The sequence below is a fragment of the Arabidopsis lyrata genome (genome assembly GCF_000004255.2).
Source record: "Arabidopsis lyrata subsp. lyrata unplaced genomic scaffold ARALYscaffold_1, whole genome shotgun sequence".
Classification (NCBI taxonomy): Eukaryota; Viridiplantae; Streptophyta; class Magnoliopsida; order Brassicales; family Brassicaceae; genus Arabidopsis; species Arabidopsis lyrata.
This window is the reverse complement of record NW_003302555.1, coordinates 10,528,529-10,543,182: the sequence shown is the minus strand read 5'-3', so window position 1 is coordinate 10,543,182 and position 14,654 is coordinate 10,528,529. Positions and strand designations below refer to the sequence as shown.

At 37.3% G+C, this 14,654-nt stretch overlaps 3 protein-coding genes across 4 annotated transcripts; 1 reads left to right on the top strand and 2 right to left on the bottom strand.

Annotated features, from left to right (window-relative positions):
• Window positions 1-60: 60 nt before the first annotated feature.
• On the top strand, window positions 61-2,152 carry LOC9326662. Of its 2 annotated transcripts, none has more exons than XM_021012110.1 (6): window positions 61-196; window positions 277-447; window positions 757-921; window positions 1,050-1,250; window positions 1,339-1,436; window positions 1,520-2,152. In XM_021012110.1, exons 1-6 carry the CDS (start codon window positions 142-144, stop codon window positions 1,613-1,615), a joined length of 786 nt encoding a protein of 261 aa, XP_020867769.1. In that variant the 5' UTR covers window positions 61-141; the 3' UTR covers window positions 1,616-2,152. The 2 variants fall into 2 exon arrangements, with proteins under 2 accessions (XP_020867769.1, XP_002893312.1); XM_002893266.2 differs by having other exon boundaries at window positions 65-196; window positions 1,524-2,152.
• On the bottom strand, window positions 2,122-4,832 carry LOC9326661. The gene is made up of 7 exons (XM_021012109.1): window positions 4,654-4,832; window positions 4,475-4,561; window positions 4,196-4,372; window positions 3,579-3,749; window positions 3,273-3,485; window positions 3,071-3,159; window positions 2,122-2,979 (listed from the first exon to the last, which is right to left on the bottom strand). The coding sequence occupies exons 1-7, from the start codon at window positions 4,730-4,732 to the stop codon at window positions 2,296-2,298; spliced, it is 1,500 nt and encodes a 499-aa protein (XP_020867768.1). The 5' UTR covers window positions 4,733-4,832; the 3' UTR covers window positions 2,122-2,295.
• Window positions 4,833-5,250: 418 nt separating this feature from the next.
• On the bottom strand, window positions 5,251-8,894 carry LOC9329373 (probable alpha,alpha-trehalose-phosphate synthase [UDP-forming] 9). Its single transcript, XM_002890552.2, has 4 exons — window positions 8,712-8,894; window positions 6,335-8,394; window positions 5,975-6,248; window positions 5,251-5,869 (listed from the first exon to the last, which is right to left on the bottom strand). The coding sequence occupies exons 2-4, from the start codon at window positions 8,320-8,322 to the stop codon at window positions 5,528-5,530; spliced, it is 2,604 nt and encodes an 867-aa protein (XP_002890598.1). The 5' UTR covers window positions 8,323-8,394; window positions 8,712-8,894; the 3' UTR covers window positions 5,251-5,527.
• Window positions 8,895-14,654: the final 5,760 nt, after the last annotated feature.

The following is a 14,654-nucleotide window of genomic DNA, read 5'->3' as shown; positions in this document are numbered from 1 at the left end:
TATTGCTCAGACCCTAGTGCATGTCTTTATCTCCCCATTACTTTAGACAAATCTCTCTACTTTAAAAACTTTAAAGATGCTAAGCAGCAAAAATAAGTAACACAACACAGTCGCTTTCTCTTCATTCTCATCGATTTTGACATGGCTTGGGGATTTTCGTCCGTCTCTCTCTTCTTGTTCGTCGTTTTCAATCTGGGTAAGTTTTCAAAATCTGTTAATTCAGTTGAATTTCCCAACCCATAATTCGAATTTTTAATTTTCATGATTTTGTTGCAGTGAGTGGTAAGATAGTTTTAGAAGATGGGTACGAGGTCACAACAGTGGTCGACGGTCATAAGTCTGGTCTGAATCCATACACGATTCATGCTTTACCTGGATCTTCTAATCTCATCGTCCTTGATTCTTCCGGCAGTACATTCTACACTACTTCATTTCCTTTGTCCTTTGGTAAACACACTCAAAGCCACTCTTTTGTACCATCTATGAATCAGATCATCATAACTGTGTTTGTATATGATTAGTTAAATCATGGATGCATAAGTAAATGTTTAGGGCTTGTGGCTTTTGATTGCAAGTCTTGACCTTTCATTTTTGCTTTCTCTGTAATCTCAAATTGGACCACAATACTAATATGTGTGTGTATGTGTGTGAAATGATCAACTGCAAATGAAAGTTCTAAACTTTACTATCGATAAGTGAAAATTTTGTTTATCTTTCTTTCAATTGAAGTTGGAGTATGTGTGTGTGTTTGTGCAGATAGTGTGATACACCGGTTTGCTGGGGATGGGACTTCGGGTTATGTAGATGGTAAAGCTGGTAACAGCCGGTTCAAAAAACCCCGTGGTTTTGCTATCGATGCTAAAGGGAATGTCTATGTTGCTGATAGGAGCAATAAAGCTATACGCAAGATCAGCTCTTCAGGTGTTTGTTTAATCCATTTCTTGTATTCCTTTTGTTTTAATGCTAGTTGTTGTTTTGTAATCTTGGTTTGGAGGAAGAGCCACTTAGTTTATTTGATTATGCATGTTTTATTGACTGGACTTTTGTAGGTTATGTAACCACCATTGCTGGAGGGATCTCAAAAGAATTTGGACACAGAGATGGACCTGCACAGAATGCAACTTTCTCTAGCGATTTCGAGATAACTTTTGTTCCTCAAAGATGTTGTTTGCTTGTTTCTGATCATGGAAATGAAATGGTTCGCCAGATAAATCTTAAGGAGGAGGATTGCCTCGAAAGCTCTCATTCTAGTATGTTTTTTCTCAGTAATCTTTTTGTGGATTTGATACACTAACACTATGCTTTTAGAAACTTCAACGATTCTTCTTTCACTGTCAGATTTAGGGGCATATTCTCTTTGGTCGATAGGGATTTTCCTTTCATGCATTCTCGGGGTAGCCATTGGATTTGCTGTCCGCCCTTACATCATTCGTCATGTAAGTTATTTATCTATCCTCACATTACATTTAGTGTATAATCAAGATATCAGTTATCAGATCTCTTAACCAAATCGTTATAGACAGGAAGAAGTGAACCACCTCTCGTTCATCATGACAGGGAAGCTTCTCCTAACCAAATTGGGGGAACAAGTTCTGACCTTCTTCTCCTACATTAGAAACCGAGTTGCTGAATCAACTGTTTATTCGGTACTAAGTAGACTAGTTATGATGATCGTGTCTCACCTTTCCCTCATGTATTCCGCCCTAAGTAGATTAGTTAGTTCGATGGTATTTAGCCTTTTCTTCATGTGTCAACCCAATAATGTAGCTATTTTAGACAAGACATGCTCTGTATCTGATCCCAAGAGTCCAGGTTGCGGCAACCCAAAGCCGCCGCTTTCACTGAAACCCTCTGATGATCATATGGACCTAATAAGCTTTGATGATGAACAAGAACCTGACAAAGATTGCAGTAATGAAGAGACTCTTCCTCATGCAACCATAGATGACATTATAAAGGTTCATGTTGAAGGATTTTCAAAGATGGCTGAAAAAGATGCTGCAACTCATGGTTCTTCATCTACTGAGTAGGTTTCAGTTAAAAGCACATGAAGCAGAGAGTATGTATCTTTTGTAAATGTAATGTTTGACATTCAAAGTTTGGTTGAGTTGGAAAATCTTCTTTTATTGAAGTGCTTATCTTTTTTTCTTTATACCATGGAAGAATAATTTGGTACTTTTCTTACAAGAGAGATCTAAATACCCAAATCCCTAATGTGCCTTCTCAACAAATCTCAAAACAGCTATACCTGAATTCCCAATTGCTACAACTATCGTATTAAGCAACTTCTCACGTCTATGAATAGTATCCATATGGGTAACTCACAAATTGGTGAGCTCTGTAGTGGATATTCTGATGTGTATTCATCTGTTCTCCAAACTCTGTCGACTTAGCAGTAGCTGCTGCTGCCACACGCCTGTGGTCTTGCTCCTGGCCCGGCCCAAACACAATCTCATTACTCTTCTCGCTGCTCCGCTCATAAACAGTGTGTGGGATCGTTGCGTGATGCCTACGGTGATGCTGCTGATGCTTCTGTTGCTGCTGCTCCTGGAGGAATTCGGCATCTAAGCTTCTGTACAAGGCACGGCTTTGGCGCAGCTGTTGCATTTTCTCTGCTGCATCTTTGGACATGAAAGGATAAATTTTTCCGGGAGTGGGGTTCCTGGACTCGATGGGAGGTGGTTCATCTTTGTTGTGTATTACAAAGCTCTCTTGAATTGGCCATGAAGTTGTGCTAAAGGCAGAATGCTTTGTTTCTTGATGGTTGAAGTTGAAGCCGACTGTCTGTTTCTTTCTGAGACCAGGAAACATTCCACTGAACAGCTCCACAGAAAACACCCAAACATTCGAAATGAATATCTGCAACGTTCCAAGGAAGCTTTCTTCTTGTTTTTCTTGCTCGTCTCCAGTTGGAATCAGCGGTGGTCTGACCGGTTTTATAGGATCTTGATCAGGCACAGCTTCAAATACTTCTTGATCCTAACATATACACAATAGGCAGAAATGTCGGTTATAACTCAATTATAGGGTAGCATAAGAGAATGATGTTACGATGCGAATATACACTCACAGTATGATATGAAATGATAGAACTGAGTCTACGTTGCAACAAAGCCAGCATATAGCCAAAGAAAATTGCCGCTACAAGAACTGCAATCCCTGCAATATTAAAGCATTGAATCAGAGATATACATTGAAGAGTAACGGAGATAGAGATGACTGAAGAATGCAAGATGGGCAACAAATCGAGGACTTTGGTATGTAAATATTACCAAGAGGAAAGCCACTTCCATACTGATCAGCACAGTCGTCGAAATGGAGTTGAATCTCTCTGATGGCTTGGTTCCCGCGGTCAATGACTAGCAAGGAACAACTGCTTCCGAGATAAACAACATCAAAATCATTTGAAAACTTTGCATCTTCACTTGGACCATCCACATGACCTCCCCCATGAACCATTTTTCCCCCAGCAATGGTTGTGACTCCTGCCATTGCATTTTATTCTTTCTTAAAAAATCCGATTCTTACCAAACATTTTTCCAAAAGGCAAAACCATAAAACAGCAGAAAAAAAAGTACCTGCTTCACTGATCTTCCTGATAGCATTATTCACAGTATCTGCAACATAGATATTTCCTCTATCATCAACCGTGAGTCCCTTAGGATTGTTCAATCTCGCGTCTCTCAATCTACCGTCCACATGACCCGGATATCCTTCAGGGGAGCCAGTAATCAGCCTCGGTCTGCTATCTGCCATTGTTCCAAGAGTTACAATCTATTATTCAAGAATTCACCTACTACTTGCTTTCTATGAACAATATCATATTGAGCTAAATATACATACAGTCCACAATCAAAATGCAACAGGCGTCTAATGTTAACTGCTGCATTTAAAACATTCAATGCAGTATTCTTGACCATTTTCATTTAATTTAAATTCTCAAAAAAAAAAGAAAAAACATCAGAAATTCTCCTGATTTTCAAAGTTCATAAACCTAAAATCTCTGTATTTCCATATACAGCAAACTGTACAGTACATAAGAGCACTACGATTAGGTAAGCAAATAGTTTCTTTATCACGTGAAAGCAGAGAAAAAGGAAAAAGCTTGACTTCATCATCATCCGTATTTCAAAATCCTAAAAAGATCAGCAAATATTGAAATCCACCAAAATCAATAGTACAATATAATACTTACAAAGGGAAAGAGAAGATGAAATCTTGTAAATGTTACTATTCTGAGAATCCAGAATAAGTAATTCGCCATTAGGTAAGACCTGAAGAGAATAAGGTTCGATACCGAGTTTGCTTCCGTCTAACACCGTTTCCACTGAATACCCATTTTCAAATTTCACCATCGATTTCGTAGAAACAGCTGATTAGTGATTAGAACAAAAAAAAAACCCAGAGATCAAAAACCCAGGAGAATCAAACTATCTGATTACAACCTATAATCGGCGAAGAGAGTAATCAAAACCTGTTATAGTGGTGGTTTTGAAAGAGAGAGACCATAACCATTTCATTAAGGAAGTGCCATGATTCGAGATGAAACTATTAACAATCTCTGCAAGAAGAATCAAATGTAAGCTTGTTAAGATTATAGAAAGATCAAACCCATATCCAAAAAAAAAAAAAAAAAAACAGGGTGAAACTAACTCGCTGGTGAAGGAGCTGAAGCTACAAACCCAGAGAGGATGAGAATGATAATACCCAGAAACAGAAAATGCCTACTCATCACTAAAGTTGAGGAGAAACGATTAGCGAAGTGAGAAATGGAAAGAAGAAAAAAAACCCTAGTTCATATCTAAAAACAGAGGAATGGCTGCGATGGAGAAGAAAGAAGGTTATGTTTTTGGAGGAAACAGAGGTGGTTTGAAATGTTGAATGAAGTAGTAGTGACAATCTGTGAAAAAAGGAAGGAGAAAGGTTGAAGAAGAGAAAGCAACAAAAACAAAAAAGAGAGAGGCGTAGAAAAGTGACACATTGGTCATGCCATAAACGTCGGCGCAACAATTAAAAAGATTATTAAGGTTTTGCTGATTAATTTAAGATTTTTAATCAGTGAATAATTAATGTAAACTATTGTTTAAGATATTTTACACATATATAACTGTTACTGGAATATGTGTGTCATATTTGTTTTGTTTTAAGACCTCAAAACTAAGTAAATGAGCACAAATGGCTCCACAAGATTAGTTTTTTTTTTTTTCCTTTTTTCTTTTTATTAACATTATGTGGCTTCTGCTTAAAGAATTACAAAACCAACTTGTCCATTTGGTTACTCCGAGTCCGTGTAAATTACAAACCACCAGAGACTTTCTTCTATACAAAGAGGTAAAAACTGCAATTCTAAAGAAACAAGAAAACAACAGTGAGAGAGATTGAAGAAAAGACACCTCTCAAGCGTTTGAAAATAAATATATCACACAGACCAGTCCCCATCGTGGTAAACCTTCTTCATATACAAACCCTTTCCCATGTTGGTTATGGTTACTCACACTGACACACTTGGAATAATCATTTTTTGTTATCAGATGATGCTCTCAAACGCCACTTGCGTGTGCAATGAGGAGGATTGTTGTTGATCCTCTGGCTTCCTGCTGCTCGAGGCAGCAGCTAATCCTCCTAGGAGCTTCAATACATCTGAGACATCATCTAAGAAGTACTTGGCTTTGCTTGGTTTTCTTCCCACCGTGCAAGCAAAGATCTCTGGTGGCATTGGGAGGTCCGGGTTTGTCACTGTGCTCAATATGCTCTCAAACATGTCCTCGTCTGATCTGTCATCTCCTATACACATTACCATGTCCGGTGGGTTTCCATCCTCTACCATTCGGTGTATCACCTTTTCCACGGCTAGACCTTTGCTCACTCCCTGCATCAATACAAAGAATAGATTCGATCACATAAGATGGTATGAGTTCTTGATAGATTCTCAGATGCAAGTAAAAGAAAAAGATTATATAGATATCTGATGTACCTGTGGTTTGACCTCTACAATGTGTTGGCCTCTCTTGACGACAACAGGCTCATTTGCAAGTACACTCTCTAGATGATCCAGAAGCTCCTTTGCTTGACAGGCTCCAAAGTCCGGATCCGCTTCTTGATGATGCCAAACCAAAGCACTCTCTTTGAACTCTATAGTAGAACCATCCGTTGCGTCCATGTATGATCTCATTACCGGTTCTACCATCGTCTTCCATTCCGCCTCAGCCGACGAGTAACAAGTCTCCCACTCTCTCTTGCTACTCCACCTGAATCCAAATATAGAATGGGTCTTAGTTTGTACAAATTCTTGTTAGAAACCGTAACTAAGAGAAACAGTTACAAGCATTCATACCTTATGAAGTATCCGTGTTCAGCTGCGATTCCAAGATTTTCACATGGAGATAGCCAGTCGCTCAGAGACTCCCATCCTCTTCCACTGACGACAAACACAGTGTTTTTAGGATCTCCACACAGAGATTTCAGAACAGACAGGACTTCAGCATTAGGGGTTTTGATAATGGAGCTCTCAGGAACGAGAGTGCCGTCATAATCCAAAAATATTGCCCTTCTCTGTGTAGTTCTGTACGTCGAGACAATGTGATCGATAGATAGCTTCCTAAAACTCGGAGATAGTGACAAAACTCTGAAACTCAAGCCAAAACCAATACCCCAACAACGTTTATTATAATGTTCCCGGCATGCCCTCTCCAGATCCTGCATAAAGCTCTTTGCCCAGTAACCCACATCATGAGTACTGACATAGTGATAGTGTTTCTCGTGCCTTAATCGCTTTTCAGTTTCACCCATGGTGAGGGCTAAGTTTACCGCTTCTGAAACAGCATCTACATCCCATGGGTTCACCCTGATCGCACCACTCAATGAAGGCGAGCAGCCGATAAACTCAGAGACGACAAGCATGCTCGTCCGGGGTGAGTCATGGCTAATGCCCATGGCCTTATCCATTCCTGGGGTCCCTTGCCTGCAAATGATATATTTATATGGAACTAAGTTCATGCCATCTCTTACTGCATTCACCAGGCAGCAGTCTGCCATTGCATAATAGGCAGTCTTCTCATAACGTGGAACAAGACGATCAATCAAGATCACTGGCTGATAACCAGCAGAACCATAGCGCTCGTTAATCCTTTTTACAGTTGAATATGTCTCCCTCTTTGCTTCTTCCACATCCTTACCTGTGGCCCGAGCTGGGTTCACTATCTGAATCAGGACAAGTTTTCCTCGCATATGCCAATATGTCTCAAAGAGACGTTCCATGGCTATAAGTTTGAGGCTTATGCCTTTAAAGATGTCCATGTCGTCGACACCGAGAATCAACTTTTTCCCCTTGAACTGTTCTTGTATCTCTTTCATTTTCGCTGCAGTCGACGGAAGATTCAAAACCGATTCCAGCCTCCCCATATGGATGCCAACAGGAAGGATCTTAATAAACACCGTTCGACCAAAGTAATCAAGCCCAATGTGCCCACGCTTAGATTCATAATCAAGGCCAAGCATTCTACTGCAGCATGACAAAAAATGACGTGCATAATCAAATGTGTGGAAACCAATGAGATCACAGTTCAACAATCCTCTCAGAAGATCATCCCTCACTGGCAAAGTGCGGTAGATTTCTGACGATGGAAATGGACTGTGAAGGAAAAATCCAAGCTTGATCCTGTTAAACCGTTTCCTCAAGAATGTGGGAAGAACCATCAGATGATAATCATGAATCCAAACATAATCTTCCTCAGGGTTGATGACTTCCATCACCCTATCTGAAAATATCTTGTTTGCAGAGACATACGCTTGCCAAAGACGCCGGTCAAAACGATCACCGTGGTCAGGGAACATAGGAAGCATATAGTGAAAGAGCGGCCACAAATGGTGTTTACAGAAACCAAGATAGAACTTTTCTTGCATCTCCTTGGGTAAAAACGTAGGAACACAATTGAAATCCAACAAAAGCTTGTGAGAAACTTCTTCTTGTTCACTCGTACCAATATCAGCATTAAGTGATCCTATATAAACAAACTCCGTATCCGAAGAAAACCCATCTCTGAGTTGCAAGAGAAGAGAATCTTCATCCCAACTAAAACACCATTGACCACTCTCTGTATCTCTCTTAGCTTGTAATGGTAACATATTAGCCACTATAATCTTCCGCTCACGGGAGCTGCTTGAGGAATTAACATCAGAGGATCCATCACTGTAGCCTCCATCCAACTCAGAGATGATACCAGGAACAGTCATGACACGAGGAAGAGCTCTTTGAGTTTGAGGAAAGTCCAATAAGTCCCAAGATGCTAAATCTATAAAATTTGCACAAGATCTTGACACCATAGAGAGAAGCAAGCCAAAGGTTGGATTTTTACAAATCCAACACACGTCTAAACACTTCCAAGCTTCAAATACCTAAAAATAAAACAAACCCATTCCATTAAAATTAACATCACCAAACTCATGAAACAATGATCTTAAAACACGAGTCTATAGAATCACCAAAACAAACAATGCCACCAAAAGATGATTCAGAAAACAAACATAACAAAAACGAGACCAAATCAAGCACAAAATTGAGATCCTGGCCACATATCGATCCTAAAAAACAGCTCAAGAACCGTTTTCACACCAATTAAATCTGTACCCATGAATGAAACAGTTCAAAACTCAACTTTTCCACAAAACCCAAGCAGCACCAAAAGGAAAAAAAGCAAACTTTGCTACTCAACTTGTCTGAAAATCACTAAATCGCCGGCGAGAAACTTCAACAGAAAACTTCAAATTGTCTTCTTCGTGGAACAGATAAAGGAACAAAAAAGTTCACGATAAGGACTCGAGACTCTCTGGGGACATTTGAGTTTGGATAGAGAGAAGAAAATTAAATGAGAGAGAAGAAAAAAAATGAGATAATACCAAATGCACATATACACGTTTTCTAACGATCAATTTTTCTAATTTTGGCAATAAAATAATAATAATAAAGGGAGTCGATAGAAATGACATTATTACCCTTAATCCTCTTATCATCTTCTTTTATTATAGGGTTTGGTAGATGAGATGATGACTAGATAATGTGGTGGACCATTTTCTTTTCGGCTGAAACAAATGAAATAATTTAATCCTTAATCCAATCCAAAGGTAATGCTAGGATTATGAGATCTCATCAAACCTACTCTGTCTAGGTCGTATATTGGTACGGGTCACCTTTTTTATTACTTATAAAAATTGACATTTTGGTTAGTTTTAAATTGAGCTATCGTTTACGAGTTTATCCAAAATGAATCAGACTTTCCGTAAGCATGACTCTAAGAAAAACTCAATTACGGTACAAAATCATTAAATTTTCACAATATAAAATGTAAATGTTATAGATAAATTACAACGTACATATTTATTAACATTGCATGTAGCATGCTCAAAGTTATATAAACTTTTTCCGTGAACAATGTTATGTAAGATCGAGAAATCCCGATTTGAAAACAGAAAAAAAAAAATTTAGAAAATGATTTGGAAAAATGATTTTAGAAAACGAGTGAAGGCGAGATATAATATATTTTTCCGTAATCCAAACTAGCTATGAGCAACGGATCGCAGGATACAATCACTATAAAATCGGTATCGCAACACTCGATAACAGAATCTACGAACTTGATATAAATAATATCGTAGGGGAGAAATCCGGAACTGTTACGCGAACTCGTGATTTTTCTCCCACGATCTCAAATTGGGCCGAATCTAATAATTTATGTATTTTTAAAAGATATATCAATCTATAGTTCAATTAGCTATATTGATTGTTGAAAATATATGATTTGGTAAGTTATATCAAAGTGTTTCCCTATTATACAAAACAAAAAAAAATAAGAATAAAAAACAAATATTGACAAGTTGTTTCATGGTAACAAAACATACCAAGTACAAGTCACATCTTTACAAAGTGCAAGTAACGTTTTAAGACACAACGATCATATATATTAATCCGTTGGCAAAAAAATAAAACAATTGTAATGCATTGGTCAAAAAACCAAACTTCTACACACGATCTCCAAGACTATATCCATATAAAAGTCATCTAGCTAGATAAGATTAATTGAATCAATCTTCTTACTTTAATTACAAAAAGATCATTAGAGTTATCCTTTTCTTACTAAAAAGTCTTAGAAAAAGACATAAAAATGGAACAAACATCATTGGAAATGCAACATGCATGTACAGATTAGATATAGTAAAATTTATAATAGTTAAAAAAAGAAGTCATTATTATATTAAAAATTTGACCAAACAACGATAATATAAAACATGTAAGCACACATTATCGGTAATGTATTGATATTAAAAGGGCACTACGCAGGTCAGGGTGGCGATAATGTATTGATATTAAAAGGGCACCACGCAGGTCAGGGGTGGCCTCTCAAGACCTCCAAGGGACAAAGCATCATTAGGATTGTCACTAAAGTAGTAACCATGTGTTGATTTACGATAATATCCCCATTTGGCCCTTAATGGTTCGAATGTAAATAACGTTGACATCTAAGCTGTGTTTTGTTTTCACGTTGTTTAGGAAACCAACGAGGATTGAGTGATTGAATCCGAATCAGATTGACACTTTCTTTTCTTCTTCTTTTGCTGCTTTTTTCCCTTTGCACAGTAGCCCACATTGTTATCCGTCTTCAACTTGATAAGACCAATTAGGGTTTGGCCGGATACTATTATCCGTCTTCAATCCGTTATCCGTTTCAACTACTTATTGAACTTTTTTAAAAATGGTATAAGTAGTTTTAAAGTATGATACATAATAATATCATACATTTGTTATCTACCAAAAAATCGGATATTTATATCGATATTTTTCAACTAACTTTTTATATATTTTTATTTTGTTCAACTACTTGCTTTGTATTTATGTTATTATTCAATTTGTAAATATCCTTTTTAAATTATCTAATTTTATTTTATAACTATGAAATTTAAAAACGAATCCACGCATCTCTATGGATCAAAACAACGATAGTTATAACATCGTAACACGACACTAATTATACAATTAGTTATAGTTTTAAATAGTTAATACTATTGTAAATTAAAATTCTAGAAATATTTCAGTATTTTAGAAATTTGGATACTAAAACCAAAATATTCCCTTATTTAAATTTACATCTGGATAACGAATGAAGTTATGGCCATATTTTCTGAGTCATATAATGGGCATACAAAAATTAAAGACGATCCTCCCATGGGACAAGCCAAGCGCGTGGGAATAGCGACACGTGTAACTTCATAAAAATTTGCCGATTTTTGCAAAGGGAGGCACGTGGCAGATGAGTGGGGTCTACATGAGTGGCTGCAAAGAAGCGAATGAAACTAGACACGTGTCTGATGTATGCTGGGTCATAATCTTGGTTCAGAATGTTTTACTTTTCCCCGATGGATAAGTGTCTCTTTTGGTGGATTATCGTAAAAGCTTTTTCTATTTACGTACAATTTTTAACCAATGAAACGTCGACACGTTATAAGAGACTTTTTTTTTTTTTTGTGTAATCGTTAAGAATACACATGAAAATAGCAATTAAGTGCCGAATCATGTGTATCAAAAAACACATTATATAGGTTTGTGCTGAATTAGGTAAAGTATTAAGCCGAAAATATGTAAAACTAACAATTGTTACACTACTAACTCCAAACTAGATTAAATCAGCTAACTATATTTTCAAATTGATTGATTACCAGTGTCCAAGAAAATGCTTCAAATAATTAAATCCAAAAACAACACATACGGGCCATTGGGCATTGATCTTGCAACTGCGTAAAGTACTCAAGTGATACTTGCTAGGCGAGTATTTTATAATTTCACTCAAGATAATGGGTCTTAGGCCCGTATTGTTGTTTCAGGAATCAGGATCACATCTAGGCCTGGGCTTTCGGTTATTGGTTGGATCTATTCGGTTTCGGTTCTTTCGGTTCTAAAATTTAGTATCCATTCGGATATTTTGAAACTCCGGTTCGGTTTTGGTTCGGTTCCGGTTCTTTCGGTTTTAAAATTTAGTATCCATTGGGTTATTTTGCTTAGGATATTTTCGGATACTTCGGTTATTTTTGAGTATTTTCGGATATTTTTGGATATTTTTCGGTTATTTTCGAGTATTTTTACTATTTTTATATATTTTTCAAGTATTTTTGATTATTTGGTCAATAAATAACTAATTATTTTGAAAATATAATTGTATTTCGGATATTTCGGGTAACCGAAATATTTCGGTTCGGTACCGATTCGGTTATGGTTATTTCGGTTATAAAATTTAATATCCATTCAGTTATTTTCAAATTTTTGGTTCGATTCGATTCGGTTCTTTTTGCTTCGATTTCGGTTCGATACATTCGGTTCGATTTATTTGCCCAGACCTAATCACATCAAGTTAATTAATCATATTTTCCGCAACGAAACTCAAATTGATTCTAGTTTCTTGTTTTTCTTTTTGGTCAGAAACTAATGAAACATTTGTATCCCCACTAACTTGATCGATAGTCATATGCTATTTCACATTTCTACTTTCTAGTAAAAACAAAAATTTGTTTTAACTCAAAAGAACTTTCTAGTAATTCTCTTTAGATTTATGAGTGATTAAAATGCATTGCTCATAAAATGAAAAATTGAAAATAGATGAAAAGAAATACCAACAAATGACTAGCAATAAGTGGCAAAAGTTATTTTTGTCCTAGCCAAAAAAGATCTGGGATACTCATAAAACTAACAAAAATGGTAATCATGGTAACAACTTTTTTTTTTTCGTCTGAATGATTCATTATATTAAACAAAAGAGGAATACAAGGTAGAATACGATTTTGGAACACTAGGCCGACAAGAGTCGAAACTCTTTCGGAAACTACGCCGGCGGAACACAGAAATATCCCCGGAAAACTAAGCCCATAAAAGGGAAGCAAACTATAATCAAAAGCACTAAAAGACAAGCCCTAAAGGAACCTAAGAACTAAATCTGAAACTCAAAACCAACATAACCTTCAAACAATCCCAGAGAAACAGATGGCGACGGAGCTGGACCAAGAAACAAGAGCCTCGAAAAGAAACAGACAATCTCCAAACTACCGGAGAATCCGAAGAAGAACTAATCCGAGAGCTCAACTAGCCACAACCCGAAAGAACAGAGAGAAGGAATAAGCTAAGAAGCGAGCACAGCAACAAGCACCATCACGCCAACTTCAGAAGGATAATGAGCTCGAACGAAACTAGGCACAAAGATGGACCTTTGAAAACGGCTGAGGATAAGCCAAAGAGGAGCACCAACCCTTACACGCGGACAAAGCAAACCAATCAATGCCACCTACAGACATGAACCGGTCACGACCTCGCAAGAGAAGAACTAGTAAACGAAACCACTGCTGCGCCTTGAACCCAACCACACAAACCAAAGAAGGCTTTAGAGAAGAGCTAGTAGATGCACCTGCAACGATGTACGATCCGATTGACAAACCTCAAACACGAACCCAGCCCACCAGAAACCACACCCAAACGAGAGGTAGCACTCGGCGAAGAAGAACTAGGAACCCAAAACAGAGAGCTAGAGCAAGCATGACACTAAAACCGGAAAGCACAGCAATGCCGTACAATAACCCGTAGAGTTAGAACCAAGATCAAGCCTAACTACACCATTGCGCAAGCCAAAAACACCATCTAAACCTTCAACACAAACTAACAGATCTACACCAAGCACAACCAAGGAAAAGCCAACGAAAGCTCACCCGATAAAACCAAACAACCCACAGCCCCAAAAGAACCAAGAAGACAGAACCTCCACCAACAACCGCTTACTCTCTCTCGCCACGAGCCAGATCCACCAACATCCGGCCACACTAGCCAAAGAAAACCTTTAAACTCTGGAGAAACCGCAAATCCTTGCAAAACCCAACGTCGCAGCCACCAAAGATCCAATTGCGACAACTCCGCAACTCCAATCGTCTAAGCATCATCACAGAAGATACCGGCGTAGACTGAGAACAAAGCAAGATAACAACTAAAACAATCAAACAAAAGCCCTCTCACGGTGTCGGCGAGAAGCACCGACCACCGAAGAGGCAAGACTGAAATTTGTTTTTTTTTTTTTTTTTCTTCAACGGCGGCTAGACCTAATCGAGAGAGAAACGGGGGCTGTCATGGTAACAACTAACAAATAACAATATATAGCTAATGTGAAAATTAATTTGTTTATGAATAGGGATTATTGTTGATTTTACCATTTTTAATCAAAATCTTTTGAAAATACCATTTTTACTAAAATCTTACTAACTTGCTATTTTTTAACACTTACATATATATGATATTTTTTGCAAAAATACGTAATTTATACCAAATACTAAACTCTAATAACAAATGAAACCGACTAAACCCAAACATAACATATAAAACGCATGATAATTTACATTTTTATAGTCCGAAAAATGGCGAAATCCACAAACTATTAAAAAAGAGCAAAATCCCCAAATAAGGATAACCGAAAAATATATTTTTAGTATATTTTTATTTCTATAATTCTATATTCAATTCTGTTTCTAATGTAATGGAAAAGAATAAATATGTTGAAAAACATTATAAATGACCAAATAATAGGATGTAAAAAATATTTACTTTTGGGGAAAAAAAACAAAAAAATATTTACTTT